The sequence below is a fragment of the Crassostrea angulata genome, chromosome 1, assembly GCF_025612915.1.
Source record: "Crassostrea angulata isolate pt1a10 chromosome 1, ASM2561291v2, whole genome shotgun sequence".
In the NCBI taxonomy this organism is placed as follows: Eukaryota; Metazoa; Mollusca; class Bivalvia; order Ostreida; family Ostreidae; genus Magallana; species Magallana angulata.
In genome coordinates, this window is record NC_069111.1 from 27468725 (window position 1) to 27494020 (window position 25296).

Below are 25296 nucleotides of genomic sequence, written 5' to 3' on the forward strand. Positions count from 1 at the left end.
AATATTCTTGACTTCCTTGATCTACGAAAATGTTCATTTCTTTCTTCCTACTGGAAACAAAAACACACTTTCAGATATCTATGACTATACACTACAATTAGTTTTATTTGAATTTCAACAATTCGTTTTATGTTTTACTTTACATGTATTGATATTTCAAAAGAATCAAATCTTTAATTTGAATTAGTTACAAACTTATTTTGTAACTTAAATCCCAAGAATAGTCCGTAGGCAGGCTATATCAGCACAGCAGAAAATTTCCCCATGAGACTTAGCCAACATTTTCATTACAGCACAGTTGTCTTTCTAAATCCAAATTTAGAGGAAACTTGTTAAAATTCAAAATACATTGCTTAAAGGGGAAAAATAGTATTTGCATTAACCTATTTTATCATATGATTGATTAATTCCTGGTTCTCTGATTGGCTCATATCCAACTATCTAGAAAAAAAAACCCAGAACGTTATATTCACTTGCACGTGACCCAGGAGATCAATATAACATTTGATTTTTTCAACATTGGACTTAAAATAGATCGCCCAATGAAATATCGCGTCTCTCAATTTGCTCGGCTATGGCTTCAAACTAAAATCTTCGTTTGATTAAACTCAATTTGATATGTCCGTATCAATTCGTCGCTGAAACATATATTAAAATAATTATTGTTGGGGGTTTTCGACTTAAAAACAGCAATAATTATTAATATAGACATATTTCCTGAACAAAATTGCTTTATCGAGCACAGTGTGTACTGAATTAGTACCATGATGCAGTGCGTGGTGAATTTGAATCCTGGAATGGATCGGACGATACAATCTTCAGACGAGTGGCACGCCATATTCCAGGTACACTCCAGATTCTCGTTACAACTCGAACAAGTAAAACCTAGGGAAAATTAACCTTAATAAATAGGTTTTTCGAATATTTATCAGACATATCAAAATTTTCACATAAATATTTATCTAATCAGATTTCAAAATTATATTTAAAAATGATCAATTAAGTTATAGTTCACTTAATTAGAAATTTGTATAAGATTTTCTAATATTAATAAGAATTTGATATCGTAATCATGTTTTATTTGCAATCCTCTGGTTATAGAGCACAGACACTTGTTTCTGAGAAAAAAAATTTACCCTATAGTATAATAATAACACAAGGTATCTAACTCCGAATGAGGTAAACCACCCCCTCCCGTGTGTTGCAGTCGTTTTCGTTTTTATACGAAATGCAATGCAAAAGTGTTTAGTGCCATTTTCTTCTACATTAAATTATCTAAACAACCCATATATAGCATGCTTACTTTTGTTGTATTCTAATGTGCATAATCTGCGTCAAAACATGATAGACTCCAATTGAACCGTAGGCACTGACATGATGGTATCGCAGAGAATAGTAATTCGGATTCTAATTGGCTAGGAGTCCATGTTTTTCCTTCGAGGTTATAAATAACTCGTTCAGTTTTCCTGTGTAATTTTAGAAACAGACTCCTAGCCAATTAGAATCCGAGAGAAATGGAACTAAACACTTTTGCATTGCGTTTCGTATAAAAGCGAAAACGACTGCAACACACGGGAGGGGGGGTTTACCTCTTTCGGAGTTAGATACCTTGTGTTATTATTATACTATAGGATAAATTTTTTTCTCAGAAACAAGTGCCTGTGTTATAGAGTTAATTATTCAAATCCAAGTTTATTTTTAAAATTTGGTTTCCAAAAAATAACATGAAAAGTGATTCAATGCTCTTAAACAACTTTCTTTATAAGTTTCATAATTCAAAGTCGGTTTTTGAAGAAGAAAAAAACATTGGAGTTGTTTCCAGCATCAACATACACTATACTATCTTTACAACAAGTACTAGTTTTATTTAACATGAGATATTATTTAAGTTCCGGAAGATTACATACTAACCAACAGTTGTGGTATTTGAAAGTGGTATGAGTGGGGTTTGCGTCGATGGTAAAGACTGAGCTAAATGGAAAAAAGGAGCATTAAGGTAATCAACATCAAGAAAGAGAAAACTTACAAAAGATGCTAAAACGTAATATCTTACTCACTTGGACATGGAATTTGGCTACAGCTGTTCATCTCAAACAACGACCCTGTACAATTGTGACCTCCATACTGTGGAGGGACACAGGCTCTGGATCTCACCCTAGAGCCGCTCCCACAGGTAACACTGCACGGTGACCAATTACCCCAAGCCGATAAAACACCATTCACTTTCAACAATAAAAACGAAATTTATCTATCTATCTATCTATCTATCTATCTATCTATCTATCTATCTATCTATCTATCTATCTATCTATCTATCTATCTATCTATCTATCTATCATCCATCTTGACAAATAAAATAGCCAAATTTACGTAATTAATTTCTGGTCAAAAGACAGCTTATATTGTTTCATGCGCACACAATGTTCCAAGTTCGTGAAAGTGAACACAAAATCAATTGTAACAAAAGATAAAGACAAAACATTTTATTCTCTGTTAAAGCTATTATTAGAGTAGCTCAAACGTATTTAGACTAGACTGCAGAATGTTTGAGAATATAATTATACCTGGACAGTGTACAGTCCCACATCTAGCTGTTTGTGTTGTCTGTCCGGTACAGGGAGCACCACCAAACAGTGGAGGGCTGCATGTTCGAGTCCTCTTTCTAAACCTCCACAGGTTGCACTGCATTGACCCCCAGGACCCCCAATCGTTCAGATGCCCGTTAACTGAGCAATAAAACTTCAAGTTAATCGGTGCATTAATTAACTACCCAGAGAAGAAGCAGAGATGACTTATCTTTCTTTCTTTGGTAGAAGACCGGTTAGGTAGCAAGGGACAGTTTCGAATAAAGTACCCGTCAATATTTTTGTAAAATTGAGAGTTGCTGTACTTGAAGGCTTATGAGTGTTGCTAAAATTCATGAAATGATTTTTAATGATTATCATTAGTTAGAGGGGTGTCTCTTGTTGAAATTGATATGCAATATGTAGACCCCTTATGTTAGGTACATGAGAATCAGAAGTAAAATGCGAAACCTGCGGCTATGACTGTTGTGCTGACTTTACACAGTGAAATTGCAAGTTACAGACGGGAGGTAAAATAACACGAAAAGTAGGTGGATGGGACATTGAAAACTATACACCGGTAAGTTTGTGACATGTGATGGTGCAACATGCACGCGGTACGGAAGGTCATCCCTCTGCAGGGAATTAGCTGGGGGAGGTCTAAAAAGCTGAAAAATCATGAAAAATTAGCAAAATATGAAAGGGTCAAAATCTCATAAAAACCAGTATGTAGAGAACTTTACAGGTTTTGATTAGTAATTTTCTTCAGAAATTGGTGATTGGCCTTATAAAGAGTGAATTAAAGGTATTTGTGCTCAATGGGAACTGAGGAAATTCTAGTTACAGAGTTCCGAAGACATGCATCCCTTGACTACAATGAATTGTATCAAAAAAACTGTCCCCTGCCACCTTCAAGACTATATGGTATTTTCATATTTCTCCTTTGAGTGTAATTTTGAGTGGATTTTGTACCATAAGTAATACATTTTGTGAAAATGGATGATTTTCTTGGCTATAGATGTCATGACATGATTTATTAGCTAAAATATTCAAGGGGAGTAACTCCCTCTTAAATGTGTAGAATGACCACCACTAGAGTAAATTGGCTTAGAGAGTAGGCATTTCCTATCCTGATGACAGTTAATAGGCTTAAGTTAATTACTGAGATAAGAATAAATACTTTAAAACAGTTTTTATCAATTAAATCATTAAATTTATGAATTTGCAGCCATTTTGCTGTCTGATTTTATGAAATAACATTAATCCACCTGACTTATATCACCCAATTTTTTTAAAACAGCATATTTTTATTTCAAATGAACTATACATGTAGACAAATGCAGTTATCAAAGTATACAATATGTCAAAAAACTCAAGTTTTTGCTCCTTCCTATCAAAAAATGGTATTTTAGATGTATTTACAGAATTGAAAAAGCCACCCCTTCTTTCCAATGGACTCCATTACCATTACATGTAGGAAATGTAAATGTACATTTGACCTTGAAATAACATCTGCTATGATAATTACTTTTGAAATGAACAAGAAACAACATATTTTTACCCTTTTATTGTATATGTGCATCAAAAATGTAGAAAAACATGTAAAATTTGAACATTTTTCATGGAATTCTCATCCGTCCCCAGGTACCCGGGTGTGTTTGAATTTCATTTTAATTAAATGCACACATCACACTTGTAGGTCTTACTAATTTAGCAAAGTTAAAAGGAGACTAGAAACCAGACTATATAAGATATCCGCTAAATATGATTATAGGCTTAGTTTTTCATGAAAACAAGAAATCACATGTAGGGCGACATGACTTTTTGTGAATAAAAATGCTACAAATCATCCATTTAATAAAAAAGATCAATTTTAGATATCAGTGATGGTTGTTTTCAATTATGTGTAAGAAATGACTCAAGGAAACTGCCACAAGTTTCATAATATAAGGTTAAAGTGTTCAACCTAATGCTTCATGTGAAAATCAAAAGATAGGGGGAGGGTATACATGTAAAGGGATTTCTAAGTGACGTGATGCTTTTATCATGATAATATCAAGCAGATGTATGTAGTATTGAATAAGGTTTCTTATTTAAGGAGATTGAACAACAGTTGACCTCTAAAAGATTAGGTAAAGATGCTTTATTTATGGAGAGCCCTGTGAATCTGTGTTAAATAGAGGAAAGTGGAAATGGTGGGTTCACTTAAATGGCCATATTTTTCTTAAACCTCAATGGAATTGGCAAAATGTGGTGTACTTTTTTTCAGAATAGCATAAGCTTTTTAATTTTACAACAAGATGACTTTTCAGAGAATGTAAGTGTATGTTAAAGGTAGCAAGGGACAGTTTCGAATAAAGTACCCGTCAATATTTTTGTAAAATTGAGAGTTGCTGTACTTGAAGGCTTATGAGTGTTGCTAAAATTCATGAAATGATTTTTAATGATTATCATTAGTTAGAGGGGTGTCTCTTGTTGAAATTGATATGCAATATGTAGACCCCTTATGTTAGGTACATGAGAATCAGAAGTAAAATGCGAAACCTGCGGCTATGACTGTTGTGCTGACTTTACACAGTGAAATTGCAAGTTACAGACGGGAGGTAAAATAACACGAAAAGTAGGTGGATGGGACATTGAAAACTATACACCGGTAAGTTTGTGACATGTGATGGTGCAACATGCACGCGGTACGGAAGGTCATCCCTCTGCAGGGAATTAGCTGGGGGAGGTCTAAAAAGCTGAAAAATCATGAAAAATTAGCAAAATATGAAAGGGTCAAAATCTCATAAAAACCAGTATGTAGAGAACTTTACAGGTTTTGATTAGTAATTTTCTTCAGAAATTGGTGATTGGCCTTATAAAGAGTGAATTAAAGGTATTTGTGCTCAATGGGAACTGAGGAAATTCTAGTTACAGAGTTCCGAAGACATGCATCCCTTGACTACAATGAATTGTATCAAAAAAACTGTCCCCTGCCACCTTAGTCGATTAGCATTTGCTTCGTCCTTTTATTAATTGTGATAAAGAAAGCATTACAAAAAGTATTGTATTGAAATGGAATTATACTTGTTCATCCAAAAGCAAATCTAATAAACTTGAACGTAATCAAACCTCTAGATCTTGTAACATTGACTTCCAATACACAATGAAATTTGTTTGACAATTTAAAAAAAAGCCACTAATTATTAAAATTAATCTGTCGCTTCGGGACAAATGTATTCCATACACATGAACACTAGCTAATATTAGATTTTAGTTTCATATCAAGGGAATTGACTTCGAACTGAATAATCCAAGACCTATTTCTTATTATTGTTAAGGTACTGGAGGAAAAAGACTAAATAATAGAATGAGTTACTATAAATTTCATACAGTTGTCCAACTAGATGAGTCAACTGTTAACCAACAGGAAAGGGTTTTAATAAGATAACCAAAGTTTTGACAAAAAAAAGATGATCGTTTCGTTTTCTGTGACGTTTTTTAAGCTTAAAATAGACTTTGACTCTTATTTTTAAATTTCATATGCTAAGCTTTGAGAGTTACATACTAGTACTATCAGTATGCTGGATTGAATGTTATTTATCCAAAATGCAACACAAAATGACATTTGGGGGATTTTCATCCACAGATAATAGTATGACATTGCAACCCTGGATATATCAAGGTTTATTTATTATTTTTATTAGGTTCCTTTTGTATATTTTATGACATTTTGAATCATATAAAACGAAAGCGCTATAAATAGTTTTTAATATAGCATAACGGCTTATATCAAAAGATGCTATCTTTAACTATTTTTTATATCCGTCTGTCGTCCGGCCATTTATTATATTTCATTTTTAAGAAAAAAACAGATATACCTGGGCATTGTCTAGCACCACAATGCTCCGTGTTAACAATGTTTCCCCTGCATGGAGCCCCACCAAAATGAGCGGGGACACACGTCCTTGCCCGCCTCCTCTGACCACTACAGGTCGCTGAACAAGGACCCCAAGGTTGCCACATCCCAAGTACACCGTCAACTTCAATTATGAAATTATGTGTGATTGCAATGAGTTAAAGAATGATTGTGTTATTGAATATGTTCAATTAATTTGATCGGAGATGTTAGTGAGTAGATAAAAAGTTATTCCTTCCAAATTGTTTGTCACAACTGGTATACATAAAAGCAATAAGAAATGAAACAAACATACATGTTATTAGAAAGAAATTTCAAAATGACCGTTTAAATAAGAAACACTCTGGCCCATGTATTCCGAGTGATAGGGCATGGTCACGATTTTGTTCAAATTCTGTTTTGCTGTTTTTATTATTTACAGTGCTTTAGAAATGCATTTATAATGATCAAATGAAATTTGAGAGTCAGCCATTAAGTTATAAGCAAGATACAGAGCTCACAATTCTTTGAAATGTAAACAAGGCTCCTGCCCTGCTTTTGTTTACATATGTTCAATATACCAGTAAAATAATCTTTTACAAGCTAATTTGTCCATCTTCTTATTCAATTTAAGCATAAATGAACAGTTCCTAACATTTAACACATTCATTTAAGGTCTAAAATTGGGCTTTTCACTTCAATATTCAAAATTTAAACAAAAAGCTTTGTTTACATAGTAAAGAATTGTAAGCTCTGTATCTCGCTTATAACTCAACGAATGTCACTCAAATTTTGGTTGCGTATTAAAAATGGCTTAGTTAAGCATTGTAAACATTAAAATCGGGAAAATAATTTTTGACCAAATTCGTGACCATGCCCATTTAAGTACTAGTTATTTTTATTTTTTTAAATCCTCAAACCTCAAGTCAGTTTCTACATGGTAAGGAAAAGTGGTCGAAAATACACACACATTTCACAAATGTGATATTCACTCTTTATTTTAATATGTTCTAATGATAAAACAAATCTCGCTATCTAATCAATGACAATGTTTTGAAAACTTTTAAAAGAATATTTCATTTGTATGTTGTGTAAAAATTTCTTAAAATACAAAATTACCAGGGCAATGCTTCTGTATACATGGTGCTTTTTCTATGTTGTTCGGTCCGCAAGGCGCGCCACCATGAAGGGGAGGTACGCACGCATGCGCCCTCGTCTTAAATTCGGAACCACAAGTTTGACTGCACGTGGTCCAGTCACTCCAGTGCTCAAAATATCCATCAACTGTAACCCCAAAAATTCACATTTTAAAGATAATGAAATCGTCGTAGTCAAAATAACTGCTAAATTATAATTATAATGACCGGAAAGACATATATCAAAATTAACATTTAAATTTTATTTTTAAAAAGCTACTGGTGAACGTAAATCAGTTGCCTTAAACCAGAAGTTTGCATTTATCATGATAATAGAAACTGAATTAAATCTTTGAAGCTTTTACTGCTTTATTTGATTTTAATGAAGAAGCATTCGGTCCTGAAAATATTTATATAATGATACCTTGGGGACCTTGGATTTCATGTAGTGTCTGCAATACAGTATAAATAGGGTCCTTTTTAACAGAGACTTGGGGATATTTTCTCTTTACCTAAATGAAATATGCCAACACAAATTTTCAAAATTTAGCGTCCAATTCCTTGGGAAAGACTCAATCTAGATTTATAAAGCCAGACTGAAATCTACACGCCCCGTTTATCGATTGGTCGAAACCTACAGCGTTCTAAGCAAAACACGGACTGCACGAAATAACCATGATGATGTCAGACTCAAAGTATCATAGGAGACGATTTAGCCGTTTCTTTTAGCTGATGTACGCTATAAACAGTCATTTAGTAATTTTTGCTTACTTTTTATAATCAATTTATTATTTGTTAAAAAAGATGTAAATATAAACAATAAAATGTTTTCTTTGATGATGGTAGCGATTTTTGCAGAAAAAATATGTATTTTTCCGCAATGTCGCCACATTTTTATCCCGCATGAATCACCAAAGAATTCTTTTTATTGTTTAAATATATTAACTTAATCCTTTATAAATAAGTTATTTATCTATACTAGTAGCATGCGTAATGATATTAAATCAAAAAGAATATACACCCAAACGAACTGTTCAAAGTCAGGTACGTATTTCCTCAGTTTTCGCATAGAGTTGATGTCACACAGCTATTTTGGAATTTAGAACTCAAGGGGTTTAGTCTTCGCGTCCAGAAAACAAATGTGGATGTGGATATATTAGCAATACGGTTACAAAATAGTAAAGAAATGATCCATCATATGATTTTGCCGACGGTATTATCAATGTTGATTACTCTTTTTTTTTAAATTCTTTCGAATTTATTTTAAATTTAAAACAGAAATTTAAGGCTTTCTTATTCTCTATCATGTACTGTGTGGCTTTGTAGCTGGAAATGGAATGTAATGGTTTTTTTTTTTCAATTAAAAGGAAAATTATTGAAAAACATCAGAAAATGTGTTGAAATCGATGTATCAAAAAATCTCTGAGAGTGAGTTTTTAAGAGGCGTTAAAGATGGTTACAATGTTTTATGAAAAAGTCTCACACATTGATAAAGTTGGGAATAGCTGGAAAAACATTTTTGTTTTGTTAGCATCTTTCCTCATAATTAAAGAAAGACAAGCTGCGTTTTACCCATTTAACTTATTGCACTATTCAAAACCCAATTAACCATACAAACATACATGAAAACTGTGAGCCAATGGTATATTGAATAATAAATAAATGGTCTATTTTTTTGTTAAAGACCTATCTTTGAATTGAGAGCAAAAAACTTTATAATGTGTTACCTAGGCAGTGTGTAGTACCACAATTCTCAGTATCGACAGTTGTTCCACTGCATGGAACTCCGCCGTACCTAGGAGGGACACAAGTTCGGGTCCTCTTTCTCTGACCTTCACATGTCGCTGAGCAATGACTCCAAGACTGCCATATTCTCAATACCCCATCAACTTAAATGATAATATCACAAAATATGACTGCACATTTTGATATGGCATATATTTCTATTCCAGACCAATGCTTAAGTAGAAAATGGAATGCATTAAATATTTGTCATTTAACATAGGACTATTATTTGTTGGAACTCCCAAGATAAAGAGAAATTGTATTCCAGAAAGAAAAGGTTTAAACATGATTAAGCAAAGGTTTTGAGAAGGCAACTAGAACAAATTCATTTAATATTGAAGTTTATGTAAGAATTACAGAAATGGTGTAACATACGCCGATTCTTGTTGAGTGGGCATTTTAATAAATTCGGGATAGAGTCTCACCAAAAAATCAGTTACATCTTTGATCACCCTTGATACACTAGGCCCAGATAGTCTATGGACATCAGCTGTCGCGGCCTGACAGCTACCGGTAGCATAAAATCTCATACATGTAGCTAGCATCACTTGAAGCGACACGGTTAGTGAAAATGACATTATATAAGGTCTCACAACACTATTTTTCCGAAGGTTCAAAACATGGCTGAGGGAAAATAATTCCCGAATTCCCCTTCGTTTTTAGGAGTCTTCCGCCAGCGACAGGTACTGTACTTTTTTATGAGATGAAAAACAACGTATAAAATGCTTGATTTTCCTACCTTTGTAAAAATACGAGGTCACTTGAATTTTTGATGCCAGTTGTTTCGGCAGGGGGTGAAAGGGCTCGGACATGATTTTCAAGCACATGTTTTAACTTTAATGTAAACAAACTCTCGTGCCTTTGTGGATGGCAGTGTGTTTTTTGCTACTAAACTGGTTAGGAACAATTGTTTTAAAAGTTGTAAAGAGGAATTTTCCCAGAAGTTTGCTTTAAACTCGCTACCCGTATCTAAAGTTGCGTAATTTTGGTAAGAATACATAGTTAAAATTAATAGTGGTGTGCAACCTTAAGTAGGTCGTCTCAGGTTACCATCGAAACACCTCCACAGATCTTTAATCATATTATAACCGCCAGGTTTGTACCGTATGGGTATTTTCCGTACCTAGGGAATTAGCTCAACACTCGCTGTATTTTCCACATTTATTCCAGTTAATAACACAATTATACAAACAGTTACTCTCCACTCCGTACACATTTAAAAGGGGCAACTCGCTTATAAATAATTCTAACTTAATGTTAACCTACATATGACAGTGAGGGAAAACGTAACGGATTAGACGGACGACTTGTACCTTGACTCTTAACCTCTAACCATCGAACTCTGACTCTCCACTACCTTCAACTAACTTAGAATCATCTGTAAAACATATAATAATATTTTACTGGCGTGACCATCTAAATAAGTGACATGTATAAATCATCCAATCAGAGAATATATTTCTTGATCCTAACTGACCATCGTCCAGGTAAACGCCCATTTATTCACCTGCGTTAATCCGCTAATTGTTATGTAATTGCATTAACTCTATTAGTGTCAAACACACATTTCTTAGTTGAAACCATTGTCCTTCAATCCCGCCTTTCTAATAAGTATCTTCCCCAAAGCTACACTTGATTACTTTGATGTCCTATTTCTTTGTTACAGTTAAGGCGTTTGATAAACATTAATTTACATTCTATCACATCAGATGTTGTTTTTTTATCTTACCCAGTTTAATAGATAAATGGTTTAATATGCACAATTGAACAGATGGAGAGGGGGAAAAAAAAAGATTTAAAAAAAAAAAGCCGACCGACCGACCCTAATTTTTTTCAGCCTGAAAGCGGAAACAAACCTATTTTTTTTTTAGGCCTTACTTAATTATAGAATATTTTAAAATAAATGAATTTGATTACTTGAAATGAGAATTATATTGAGTAAATAAATAACAAGTATTTATATACATTTTAGTAATTGCAAAAAAAAAAAAAGAAGGAAATAGTGAGTAATAAATTTGTCTACAACAAGTAATTAAATTACCTATAACAAACCATATTAGATAAACTAATGTAAATAAATGAATTTAATTACTTGAAATGAGAATTATATTGAGTAAATAAAAACATATTTATATACATTTTAGTAATTGCAAAAAAGTAAATAGTCTACTGCAAGTAATTAAATTACTTATAACAAAATGATTTTGATTACTTAAAATAAGTATTAAATTGAGTAAATAAATAACCAATCTGTATATACATTTAAGTAATTGCAGAAATGATGAGTAAAGTAAATCACAAGTAATTGTATTAGTGGTATTTACTAATTACGATTCCATTTACTAAACGAGATTGCCTTTTACTTGCTATTCTGACTAATTGTATTACTTAATATTTATAGTTTTTCTAAATTCAAATTCTTATTTTAAAAATGTATAGTAAAACTTTTTTTAGAGTGAAGCTGTCTTTCTGCCTCCTCTTTTTATAGAGGAAAGATAAATAAATACAATTGCGCGCATTCTCAAAGTAAAGTTAATAGATTCAGGGGGTTCAGCTAATATTTTTGGGGGAGAAATTTTGGTAATGAATATTTATGTTGATATATTTCATTTAAATTAATATTTGTTGTTAAAATGTCATGTTAAAATGTTATATGTAAAACAGGGGTAGACATCTGGGAGCTGTCTTTCTATCTCATCTTTTTATAAACAGACTGGGACACGGGCTACTCCCCATGTAGAGGTCACTATAGGAGGAGACTTTCCAGTAACACTTTGGCTAAGGCACCCGCCAGAAAATAAGATTAGATCTCGAGGATCTATATAAACTAAATATCATAAAACTCCAAATGACAAAGAATGAGCGTTACGATAGATGTATATAGTGAACGGGCTGCCTAAAGCTCAAACCAAGTTTATATGAATGTACATTATGAGCCACGCGTATAAACAAAGTAATGATTAGTCGAAGAAAGACGGTCAGAAGAAAAGTTTGAGCCAATGCCTTAATTATGTCATCAACGATATTATTAAGGAAATGAGAGACATTTTGAAGATTCTTCGATTAATTTAACTGATCAAGAAGTTATTTTCTATCGTACGTATTTTAAAGAGTTAATTTATGTATTCAATCAAATATTTTGTAAAATATGAATAGTAAAAACAGTATATCAAGGCCAGAATCCTAATATAATTTCGCAGGAGTGCGGCAACTATCCTTACTACATGCATCTAAATGTAATTCTAAAAGTTATTATTACATGTACTTTGCATGTGTGCCGTCTGCATGCTTTTGTTCACTTGTCAAGAACTAATTAAATGTTTCGAATCAATTGCAAATTTGCTTGCCTAACACCTAGATTCAAAAGGTAGTACGTTCATGCAAATGTGTCAGTTAATGAGGAAGTCGATTCGCACCATTTCTCCTAGAGCTCTTTGACTTGGAGGAATTTATCTATGATCGAGAGATACATTATTTTCAATAACGTTATATATTTAGACATATCATGAAGATATTTGCATATTTTTAATATATATGTGGATGACTGAGCAGTATTTACTTCATATTATGCATGGTAAGAAATGAGATTTTTTAAAAATCCTTGTGAATCGAATTCATGAAATTGATATAATAACATGCACACAGCCTCGTTTTTAAACTGAGTTGAGGAGGGGGAGGGTCAAGCTAATCGGAAAACTCTTGACAAGCAATTAAAATAAGAAAATAAAGTAAAAGGAAATTTGCCAATCATGAAATTCCTAATCCGCGCGCTCGCGTTTGTGTGTGTGTGGGGGGGGGGGGGTGCTGCGAGATGTTCCACAATCGGGATATTGGCGGTATACATGTATATAGAACCACATGCAGGCGCTTCCTTTCTGCAATAAAAAACTTAAGTTCACTCTATAGCAGGTACGTAGCATCGGGAGAAGGGGGTGGGGATGGCGGGGGGGGGGGGGGGGCTGGCCCCGGGCCTATTTTTCTCGCAGCAACTAATTTTTTTTAAATTTACATATAAAAAACTGAATTATAATGAAGTTGCCCCCCCCCTTTTTTTGAGGGTATGTAAAAATTGATATAAGATAAGGGAAATTAGGAGTGAAATTGAAGTTATATACTACGAACTGAGTCTGCCCCCCCCCCCCCCCCCCCCCACCACACACACACACACACTTTCAAAAACGATGCTACGTGCCTGTATAGTATAACAATAAGTATCTATTTATTATAGTATTTTTATAAGTATAATAATAACTATGTATAGGGTAAATTTTTATTACAAGAATCAATTAAGGGCCTTGTATTTAGATTAAATGCATCGTGATCGGCATGCGATAAATAGCGAACAAATTGTACTTTCAGTTTGCTATCGTTGGGTCTTCTTGGAAATGACATCTATTTTCTAGTAAAAATTAAAAAGAAAGTAATGATTGTGGTGGTTTCTTGGGTTTAACAGGAACAATGGTTCAATGCTGTTGAATAAAACTGATTGCAGGGAGACGTATCTTTTAAACATGTGATATATTGTGAATCTTGCATCGTTTCCTTCCGTTCACGGGGTACATGACATTTTCAGTGGTAAGTAATTTACTACAAAAAAAAAAAAAAAAAAAAGCACAAGCGTCAAAAAGCAGTTGGACATATAAGAATGCAATTCGTCGAGACTGAAAACGTCAGTCAAAATTTATCTCTGCAAGATTCGTCGAGACTGAAAAATTTTGAGTGACGATTTCAGTCTCGAATGCATAGTGGTGTCCTCGTTAAATCTAAATATATATACAAGTCTCTGTGTTATATATATTGTATTTGTATATATCTTATGCATGTAAGTTGTATGAAAGATAATGAGGTGCTTAATTAATAATTTAATAATTAATTTATAATTATTAATTAATTAATCTGTAATGTTTTCCTTTGTTTTTATATTCCATGATTGATACATTAATATTTTAAAATTTCATGCCCCAATTAATTTAAAGTGTCAAAAAAGGTACAGGTATTTTATAGATTTCACTATAGTGACACCTCTGGTACAGTGTATATAACTGTTGGCTTTTAAAAAAAATTAACTTATGAATTGATACTATGTTAAAGTTAATTGTGGATAAATACTTCAACGCATTGCAGTTATCCCATTGGGAATAACCAGGAAACCTCATTTAACTTCGTCTCTTGTGGTTAAACCTGGGGTCATGAACCCAACCCATGGTATAATTTACATGTAGCCAGTGTTCGAAATAAGCCAAGCTTGGGTCGTTGTTAAATATTTATTAATACAGAATAAACCTGAAATTTCGTAATTAAACAAATAACACAGAATAGACACAAATGACAAGACAATTAGACACAGACAAACATACACATTAGAAAACGAAATGAAACAGTAATATTATAATTTAGAATGACTTTAATTTATTACATTAAGTCTTACCGGGACAAACAATCCTTATGCTTAAGTATATTGCTATACAGCTTTAGTTCTGACCCATTCAAGGGCTAGGCGGAGAGTGCCAGTCCGGTATAAGATTTTGGCGGGGAAGGGTGCATGCAGAGTTAGTCATGTGACCCTATTGTCCAGTCTTGTCATTGTCCACTTTACAGATATTAAACTCTCATACATAACCACTCACTCTAAACACGTATACCAATCAAACACGCTAGCGCTGTAATTTAATATACAAATTATATACCTGGTTACATACACAACACAAAAAAACAGTTAAATCTATAACTTAATTGAGGATACTTAAGATGGAATTTGTTGTTACTGAAAGAGTACTACTGAGTATGTATATTTTTAATTTACTGTACAATGCAGGGTCCTCTTTCAAAGGAGCATGGTCACATTTATTTTTTTTTATTTTTATCGTTCACAATGTCTTAGTAATGAATTTCAAAAGATCAACCAGACTTTGAGAGTCAGTCAAGATACAGCTAGAGCTCACAATTTATGTAAAACAAAAGCTCTTGCCTTGTTTTTGTTTACATTAATTCAATATACCAATTAAAATTATTTTTCAAGCAAAGTTCTTTCTCTGCTAATTTGTTTTGAACAAAAATAAACAGTTCATAGCATAAATTTGTCACATTCATTTTAGTTCGAAACCAGGAATTTTCTTTTCAACATACAAAACGTAAGCAAAAACATGACCAGAGCTTTGTTTACATAACAAAGAAATGTGGGCTTTATTTCTCGCTTACAACTTGACAACTGACACTCAAATTGGTGCTTTGTAACCAACTGTCATCCGACAACCAGTAAAAATGCATATTATAGTACCTTAGCTAAATTTAGTTGATGTTATAACTGGAAAAAATCAAATTATGCACACAAATTACAGATTCTACTAGATTGTGTCAAATATATCTATGTCATGCTCTAAGGAGCATTTTATTTTTTATGATACTAATTTTTCAAGTTTTGAATAATAATACCAGGGACGTATATACTAACGGGATTGGCAACTGTATGCTTTTCTATAGGATTCTGGGCGAAGTCTCGCACCTCACGAGATGTTACGAGACTTTTCCATTTTAATCGGCGCCATTTTGAATTTAAATCGAGAGTGTGAATCTGACTGATATTTTCAGCAAATAAAGCCGTTAATTGATGGTATTGAAGACCGAGAAGTTATTAGCGACATGGTAAGTTATAATACGCTTGCATCTATCAAATTTTATGAGGCCTGTAGACTAGTGTTTTGATAGGAATTTGTTATCAGTCACGATTGATTGCTCAAGCGTAATGACGCTTGGTAATGTTTACACAACACAGCTGGAGATTGGGGCGTCCTACGGGTTATATTTGTACAAACTAATGAAGCATATAATCCTTTTCATAGCCATTAATATAAATTGACCAATTCATAAAACTGATTTAGCTTAATTCACACAATGTCCACCGACTACTTGTTGAGACAAAATCGTATCTTTTAAAGAGAGTATGGCATTTTTATTTTTCAAAATTCTCTTAAATTATTGAATCAAAACCGGTATTTTTGGTATTAAACTAGAGCAGAGCTCGTGGCAAAGCCACGAGTAGGTCTTCCGTTGTTGCTGCGAGTTGAAAATACAATTATGTGATGTGGCGTCAAACGATTATAATTACTAAATTTTCAGTTCTGTTTTTGTTATAAAAACGTGTTGTGATTAAAAGCCTGCATATAAAACGTGTATTGAAAAAGAAAATAAGAAAATGTTTTAGTTTATGTAATCGTAACAAACATTATTTAAAAAATGAAATATTTAATGGCGAGTTAAATTTTCAGAGGGTAGCAAGCATTGTTGTAAACAGTATGTACTCATGGGTCATGTCAGGAATTGTGTTTTTTTTTTTAAACCGAACCCGTTTACAAAACACGTAACCTTTTCTCTAAGATAACTTCTTTATTTAAATATTTCTAAATTTTTGAAAACAATGTACAATTTAGAATTGTTGCGTGCTGACAAAATTTACAGACCCTGAAACGTACTACTACACCAAAAAAGCGTGCGACTTACGTGCAAGAAACGTTTCGTGTTAACCGTTTCGTGTGAATCGTGAAGCGTTTCGTGTAAACCGTTTAGCGTTTCGGACAAAGCGTGCAGAGTTTCGGACAAAGCATGTAAATCGTTTCGAGCAAAGCGTGCGAGAACCATGTGAAACGTTCATCAGATTTCATTCGGAACTCTCTGACAATTTGTTTCAAAATGGCGCCTGTGTTTTACATTACATGTACTTTAAACTGTTTGCAATTGGCAAAACTCTTTTGTAGGTATTTTCATGGAAAAAAAATCTAGAGGAAATGATATACTTATCTTTTTACAAAATTGAATTTATTTTTAACAAACAAAAGAAAGGTATATGTATTAAAAGACGACTAGTTACAGAGTACATGTATATATAACGTTTTTATACGATGTTTCAGTACTGGTCCAGTCGTTTTACCGGTAACGAATATTTGCCAGTATCGAATAATTTTTAGAAAAATTACTAGTGGAAGACGAAGTTGAGGTTTAAAAAATCCTAGCTAGGTTATTATAAAACAGAAATAAATATTCTATCAGTGCGTGAAGTTGTTTGCCATTTGCACGATTATTTACCGAATTGTTTACAAATTAAAAATGTGACCCAGATATGAGCTGCCGGAAGTTCAAAGCAGAAAAAACGAAAGTGTAAAAACAATTAAGCCCAACTATGAAAATAAGTTTGTTATTGATCCCTATTTAGTGGATAATTAGTAAATATAATTCATTTTAAAAGATAATGCATCATATCAAATAATAATGGAGCTTCGAATGAAATTACAACTTTAAATAGAACCACGTGTAGTTTTCCTAGTTTCGGTTCATTGCGACAGAAGCATTATTTGGCTGCATATATTGATAGATATACGGGAAAAACAAAGGAAAATGGCAACTACTTATCATCAATTACTATTATAAAGTGTTTTAATGAAAATTCAATATTATAAAGTAACGCAAATGAAAACTGTTCAAGTCCAGTTTTAATTTGACGGGAAAACGGTATGATAAAAATAACGATCATATTATTTGTTTAAATGAAATATTCCCACAATTGTTTTTCCTTCTTCATTTATAAGTCCATTAACATGTACCTCTAGTATATTTTTGAAATTAATTCGCCTCAAAATATCCGGTCAGAAGTGATAAAGGGCGCTTAATTCGATACTGGGAAACGAATTCTCAAAACTAGGAAAATGGAGGGGGTGTTGAAATTACTTCCTTTATATTTTCGGAAGTTTGATACTACAGTTTAGAAGGACAAAGAAACGCGATTTAAACATAAAATAAAAATATTTGGAATTCCGATACTAATAGTTGCATGCACGACGAAACCGCATATTGATTCGTTACCGGTAAAATGACTGTGCAATATTAAAATTCGCTATACATAAAAAATATTAAATACAATTAGCAAAACATGATTTCTGTTGGAACAAGCCTTAATCAACTTTAACTTACACGAGCATGTTTTGATAAGCATGTATTTTTTTAAATTATTTATTTACATCGATAACTCTTACTAAGACCATTCGGCGTTGTACAAGCGGCACACATAACCTCGGACATCGGGTGAGACCTGCACCTGACTGAACCTGTCAATCAAACTCTGTGTATTTGTTTTCATTGGATGGTCAAGCGTCTCTTTTTTTGTCAATAGCCAATGGAAAAATTAATAACTTCAATGTAATCGGAATCAGTATTTGATGAAGCACACAATTTAAATGATAGAAAATTTATTAATTATTTGAACAAAATTAAATGTAAACATAGAAAGAAAACATACTGATCATTTCTATGAATTGCAGGAAGTAAGTTCTTTGGAATCCCGATTATAGATATTGTTACAAGTACTTATTTTAATTATTTAAACCACTGTTAACGGAAAACAAGAGGTCTTAAAAGTAATTAACGCACAGGGATCTGCCTACAATGTACACAGTCATGCAATTAATTATTATAGGAATCTTTACGTATGGTACTTAATTCAAATAGATCATGATAATCTATACACTGTACGCCGTTATACGTGTACATGTAAGGAGCGCCGGTAATATATACTAGGATTGGGTAAAAAAATTAAATCATTTTTATTTCTTGTTCTTTTCAATACAATGTTAAATTACTTTGGAAAAAAAATCCGAAATAGTAATTACAACTTTCTTTTTTGTTTAATCATTTGAATTTTTCTGAGGTGCATGGATATGTACAAAACATATTTAATTACGCGAATGATACGACATAGGAAAAAAATTAACGGATGTTTGTATAACATTGTTTTCTAACGAATGTGACTAATTTAATTTTAAATATTTTTCAACATTATCAATGTAAATAATATCAGATTTATTTACTGTTTGTATTTTTACATCGTATTCTCTGAAACCAATAAAAATACTAATGTTAGAAGAAAAATCAAATCCCGCCGAATACTGAAAACCCGATTTCAGTTTGTAATCATGCGGATTTTATTTTTGGTATTGACTGTTGAGTTACGGTAACATTTTTTCTGGATGATTTTTTTATTTATTTTTTTATGTAGTAAAAGCACCATTCCAATTGTTACTCAATTATCATAACAATTAATGACCCGGGGCTATATATGTTCTGAGCTGTGTGCGCTGAAGCGACACAAGATTCTCGGTCGCAGGTGGCGGTTGAATTAACACAGACTGACCGAATAAACAAACGGGTGGGAAAGTGAAACCAAATGTTACACATAAGAAGAAGCCACCAAAAATGATTTTCGACAGATCTTGATATCGTTTCGCCAATCAAAAAAAAAAAAAAGATACAACGCGAGCTCCTGTCAGCGGGGCGGGAGGAGGGGGGGGGGGGGGCAGCAATGAGTTCGCTTCCACAATGAAACGAACATGTAGAAAAACTACAGAAGTGATTAATATGTGACCGATAGAATCTAATTTAAAGTGTTTAAAACTCATGTGAATATTCTTTTAAATAATCATCAGATACCTCAACTCAGGACATTCTTTTATCGTGCTAGCTCCTACCGCAAACATGTAACATGGAACTTTGATTATAATTTGATTTGATTTTTAAACTACCTTGTACGCTATCGTATACATCAATGCTTAATCAACTGTACAAGTAAAATAAATTTATCTTTTCACCTTAAACCAATATAATAGTTGAAAACATAATAAAATATAGTTGTGTCCGTGCAAAATATGAAACATGAACGCGTGATAAGGTACATGTAGAAGATCACGAAGCGACCGCGGATCACTTGTCTACTCGCGCCGGATCTCCTCAGCCATGTGCGATGGATGATCATCATTTAAATGTTTAATATTTAGGTGTTGTTGTTGTTGATTTAAAGCATTATTTGTACAGTTTATAAAATATTTTACATAAACAAACCAACCATTAATTTATGTCTGACGGTGTTTCCGATTTGGAGTAATATCGTTCATTAATATTCATTTACACTCAAATTTAATTAAATAAATACAAAATGGACAAACTTTGATAACATAAAATTAAAACAGTTCTTGTATTTACGGCTATATTAACTTAAACACGTTCATATGCATGGAAGTGTGCGTCTCGGTGTGCGAATCTTGTGTATTAAATAACTGCTATGTAGTGCAGCCGTGGCTGAGATCCTCGGCCGTGGGCGAACGATAGATTACGTAAAGGTACAACGCACAAACCCGCACAGCTCAGAACCCAGGAAGCTTTGAAAAGATTGCAGTATAATGACCTTACTCTATCAAATAAAAGTTATTTATTTTAAACTTAAAAACCCACAATTGATCTATGTCAATTATTGCTTTAGATTGAAAATGACATTCCTTTATTAATTAAATGAACGATTTCTTAATTGACACCCAATCGTTTAATCCATAAAAAAAATATGTGTAATCAAAACGAAAACAATTCTTGAGTTTGCGGATATGAGAGACGCAATTCTCGTGTATTAGATAACCGCTGACCGCTAGGTAGTCCAGCCGCGACCATGGTGACCGATTTTCTCGGCCGCGGGCGAGGGAGAGCTTACGTAATCGTACACACACACACAGCTCTGATTCAAGGTAGATTTTAAATGCATGGAGTTAATAACTAAAATGTAATGCATAGATTTTTTTTTTCATCCCATATTTTGTGGTTTACTAGAAAAGAAAAACAATGATTTGTTTCCCAAATCCAGTTTTTAAGGATTGTGCATTATAGGAACTTAACAACATTGACTTAAACTCCTAAAATAAAGCACGTATTCTAAAAAAAAAAAAAATTCTTATGAATTAATGCCGTTTTATAAACCAGCATACTTTCTGCGGTAACTTTATGCCAGTTGTACGCGCAAAGACTTTCGTTAACTTGTCAAATGAAAACAGGTACATGTTAACATGTAAAGCATTTTACACTCATACTACACAAATCTCATACAAAATAACATTGTAACGACCTTTATGAGATCCCAACAAACAACTTTTCCAGCGACAGCCATATCAAAATCCTAACCGTTTTTGAGTTATTAAGCAAAATTTTTTAGGGGCCATTGGCCCTTAATTTAAGGGGCCAGCCCCTTTTTATTGGTGTCAAATTAAAGCCCTTGATATTTTGCACAACTTTTATTCTACATGTCTTAACAAAATGTTTTTCGTTTAAAAGATATAAAGGAAAACATGTCTAAATTTTTGCACTTTTTTGAATCCTGTTTTTTGACCCCCTACCTTTTCCTAAATAAAAAACGTAATCTAAAAACAAAAACAGATGTGCACAACTACTATGTCTCTGTTATTCAAATTCGTTAAATTCCCATTCCCTGCTATCATAGTCTCGGAGCCTTTGTCTGGAAACAAAAGGCCCTAAAAAAATTTAAAAGGGGAATAACTCTTTAACGGAAAGGGAATTCTACATTTTATGAATTGCTTAAGATAGTGTTTTGTAAAGTACATTAGCCCTAAAAATTTGAGCAAAAACCGTTCAGAAATGAGCAAGATATGAAGCCTCAAAGTTCGCGTCTAGGAAACAAAAAAAAAAAAAGAAAAATAAGAATAATCTTAATTTTTTTCCCGCACAATAATAGAAAGGTCTTCCGTTGGAAACGGAAGACCTTAATGATAGATCTAAGTTATGAAAAGGGCAAGTTTCATATATCATATGGATGGTTATTGTAGATTTTTTTTTATTGTACTTCAAAATACAGGAATATTTTATTTTAATGAAGAAAACATCTCATTTATTTTTCAAAATTCTCGTAAATTAATGAATCAAAACTGGTATTTTTGGTATTAAATGATAGATCTAAGTTATGAAAAGGGCAAGTTTCATATATCATATGGATGGTTATTGTAGAATTTTTTTTATTGTACTTCAAAATACAGGAATATTTTATTTTAATGAAGAAAACATATGGTATTTATTTTTCAAAATTCACGTAAATTAATGAATTAAAACTGGTACTTTTTGTATTAAATGATAGATCAAAGTTATGAAAAGGGCAAGATTTATATATAATACAGAAAATTATTGTAGAATTTTTTTTTCATAACCAAAACTTGCACATATGTTGTCGAATGTGAATCAAACTTTTCTGCAAAATGATTTACACCATTGAATATAAATTTGATTTACAATGCTTAAATATATTTTTAAATTGTATCTGTGGTGGCTGTTTATGCCTTAAATGATGTTTGTTTTAAAAAATAACGGACAATATTACTCATTATGTCGACATGTTTGTTATTTTATCTGAAGAATATAATGCATGCAATTTAAGATGTATTAAAAAAAAAGTAAAGATGCACATTTATGTGTTTGATGAAAATTTGTTTTTCAAATTTTTAATATGGATATTATTTATTGCAGAGAAATGCCTCGTCTCAAACGTAGAAGTGGTTCCATTGGTCAAAGGAAAAAGTACCATTCCAAGAGACATCGAAGTCAAAGCGTGTCCGATAATTGCGACTCCATATTCTCTGAGAGTACTACAGCAGAACCTCATGTGGACCATGACTATTTATCTCAAGCAGCCCAACCCTCAGACCACGATTATAGTGCACTCTCAGCCCAACCTCTGGACCAAGACTATTCATCCCAGACCATGGACCACTGTTGTTCTACAGGACAGATCACCACTGACATTATTTTGTCAACTGAAACTGTGCCTGTTGAGAATGTGACTGCTGATTTTCTTGTGTCTGAAAGTTTGACTGTATCTGCAGAGGAAAGTGAAACCCCCCTAATCAAACTTCAAGAAAATCACTTTTTCATTTGGAACCTGACTTGTTTCTTTGTTGAATAAATGTGTGCATTTATTTTTCTCTTTTCATTCAAAAAGGAGGTTTTTAGATGAGATAATTTTGATATATTATTAAATCAAGAAATCAGCAGCAACTGTATGGCCCAAGAATCATTGACCAGTCTTTAACTCAAGTCAAAACTTGTTGTCGTCCAAGTTTTAAAAAGTTTAAAAAAAAAACAACTTTTTTTTCAGACTTTAATATTCATATATATGCCATTGAATGCTGAATTTGCATGGTTTTGATGTTTTGCTTTTCTTGTGCTGCCTGGTCATGTGTCCCCGAAAACCAGATATGGATTTCAAGATCTTCTTACAGTCAGGGCACTGGTAACTGTGTTCTTCTTTTGGTGGCTGGTCATCTCTTCATGGTATGTATACTCCCCTAAAAGTTCATCGAAATCAATGTCATTGTCCCAACACAAGAAATCTTCCTTAGACATTGCACTTATCAATATTTAACACAGGTTGGCAGGTGGAATGATGATTGTAAAATGGTGTACAATACTGTATTTTTAATGGGATCTCCCGTTACTTTCAATTACCCCCCCCCCCCCCCCCCTCCTATTTTTAGCTCACCGAGCTGAAAGCTCAAGTGAGCTATTCTGATCACATTTTGTCTGTCGTCCGTCTGTCTGTCTGTCCGTCCGTCTGTCCGTCTGTCTGTAAACTTTTCACATTTTCAACATCTTCTCAAGAACCACTGGGCCAATTTCAACCAAACTTGGCACAAAGCATCCTTAGCCTTAGGGGATTTAAATTTGTGAAAATTAAGGATCACGCCCTTTTGCAAAGGGAGATAATTAGGAATTTATGAAAATTTTCGAGAAATTTTCAAAAATCTTCTTCTCATGAACCATAAGACCAGGAAAGCTGAAACTTGTGTGGAAGGATCCTCTGGTAGTGTAGATTTTAATTTGTGAAAATCATGACCCCCGGGGGTAGGGTGGGGCCACAATGGGGGGTCGAAGTTTTACATAGGAATATACAGAGTAAATCTTTGAAAATCTTCTTCTCATGAACCATAAGACCAGGAAAGCTGAAACTTGTGTGGAAGCATCCTCAGGTAGTGTAAATTCTAATTTGTGAAAATCATGACCCCCGGGGGTAGGGTGGGGCCACAATGGGGGGTCGAAATTTAACATAGGAATATATAGGGTAAATCTTTAAAAATCTTCTTCTCATGAACCATAAGACCAGGAAAGCTGAAACTTGTGTGGAAGCATCCTTAGGTAGTGTAAATTCTAATTTGTGAAAATCATGACCCTTGAGGGTAGGGTGGGGCCACAATGGGGGGTCAAAGTTTTACATAGGAATATATAGAGTAAATTTTTAAAAATCTTCTTCTCCTGAACCATAAGACCAGGAAAGCTGAAACTTGTGTGGAAGCATCCTCAGGTAGTGTAAATTCTAATTTGTGAAAATCATGACCCCCGGGGGTAGGGTGGGGCCACAATTGGGGGTCGAAATTTAACATAGGAATATATAGAGTAAATCTTTAAAAATCTTCTTCTCATGAACCATAAGACCAGGAAAGCTGAAACTTGTGTGGAAGCATCCTCAGGTAGTGTTAATTCATAGTTGTGAAGTTCATGATCCCCAGGGGTAGGGTGGGGCCACAATGAGGTGTCGAAGTTTTATTACATAGGAATATATAGAGTAAATCTTTAAAAATCTTCTTCTCAGAAACTAATCAGCCAGGAAAGCTGACACTTGTGTGGAAGCATCCTCAGGTAGTGTAGATTCAAAGTTGTGAAAATCATGACCCCCGGGGGTAGGGTGGGGCCACAATGGGGGATCGAAGTTTTACATAGGAATATATAGAGTAAATCTTTAAAAATCTTCTTCTCAGAAACTAATCAGCCAGTAAAGCTGACACTTGTGTGGAAGCATCATCAGGTAGTGTAGATTCATAGTTGTGAAAATCATGACCCCCGGGGGTAGGGTGGGGCCACAATGGAAGGTCAAAGTTTTACATAGGAATATATATGGTAAATCTTTAAAAATCTTTTTCTCAGAAACTAATCAGCTAGGAAAGCTTAAACTTGTGTGGAAGCGTCCTCAGGTAGTGTAAATTCAAAGTTGTGAAAATCATGATCCCCAGGGGTAGGGTGGGGCCACAATGGGGGTTCAAAGTTTAACAAAGGAATATATATGGTAAAT

The 25296-nt window shown here is 33.4% G+C and overlaps 2 protein-coding genes across 2 annotated transcripts in view; one reads left to right on the forward strand and one right to left on the reverse strand.

Annotated features, from left to right (window-relative positions):
* Window positions 1-33: 33 nt before the first annotated feature.
* On the reverse strand, window positions 34-7677 carry LOC128191907 (adhesion G protein-coupled receptor B1-like). The gene is made up of 7 exons (XM_052864277.1): window positions 7564-7677; window positions 6428-6589; window positions 2565-2726; window positions 2058-2222; window positions 1912-1971; window positions 724-885; window positions 34-50 (listed from the first exon to the last, which is right to left on the reverse strand). Exons 2-7 carry the CDS (start codon window positions 6570-6572, stop codon window positions 34-36), a joined length of 711 nt encoding a protein of 236 aa, XP_052720237.1. The 5' UTR covers window positions 6573-6589; window positions 7564-7677.
* A 6038-nt stretch (window positions 7678-13715) lies between these two features.
* Window positions 13716-25296, forward strand: part of LOC128170792 (tyrosine-protein kinase JAK2-like) — a 91981-nt gene continuing 80400 nt past the window's right edge. Inside the window, exon 1 of the mRNA XM_052836560.1 lies at window positions 13716-13940. The gene's annotated coding sequence lies outside the window, so the exon portion shown is untranslated. The remainder of the gene's footprint in view (window positions 13941-25296) is intronic.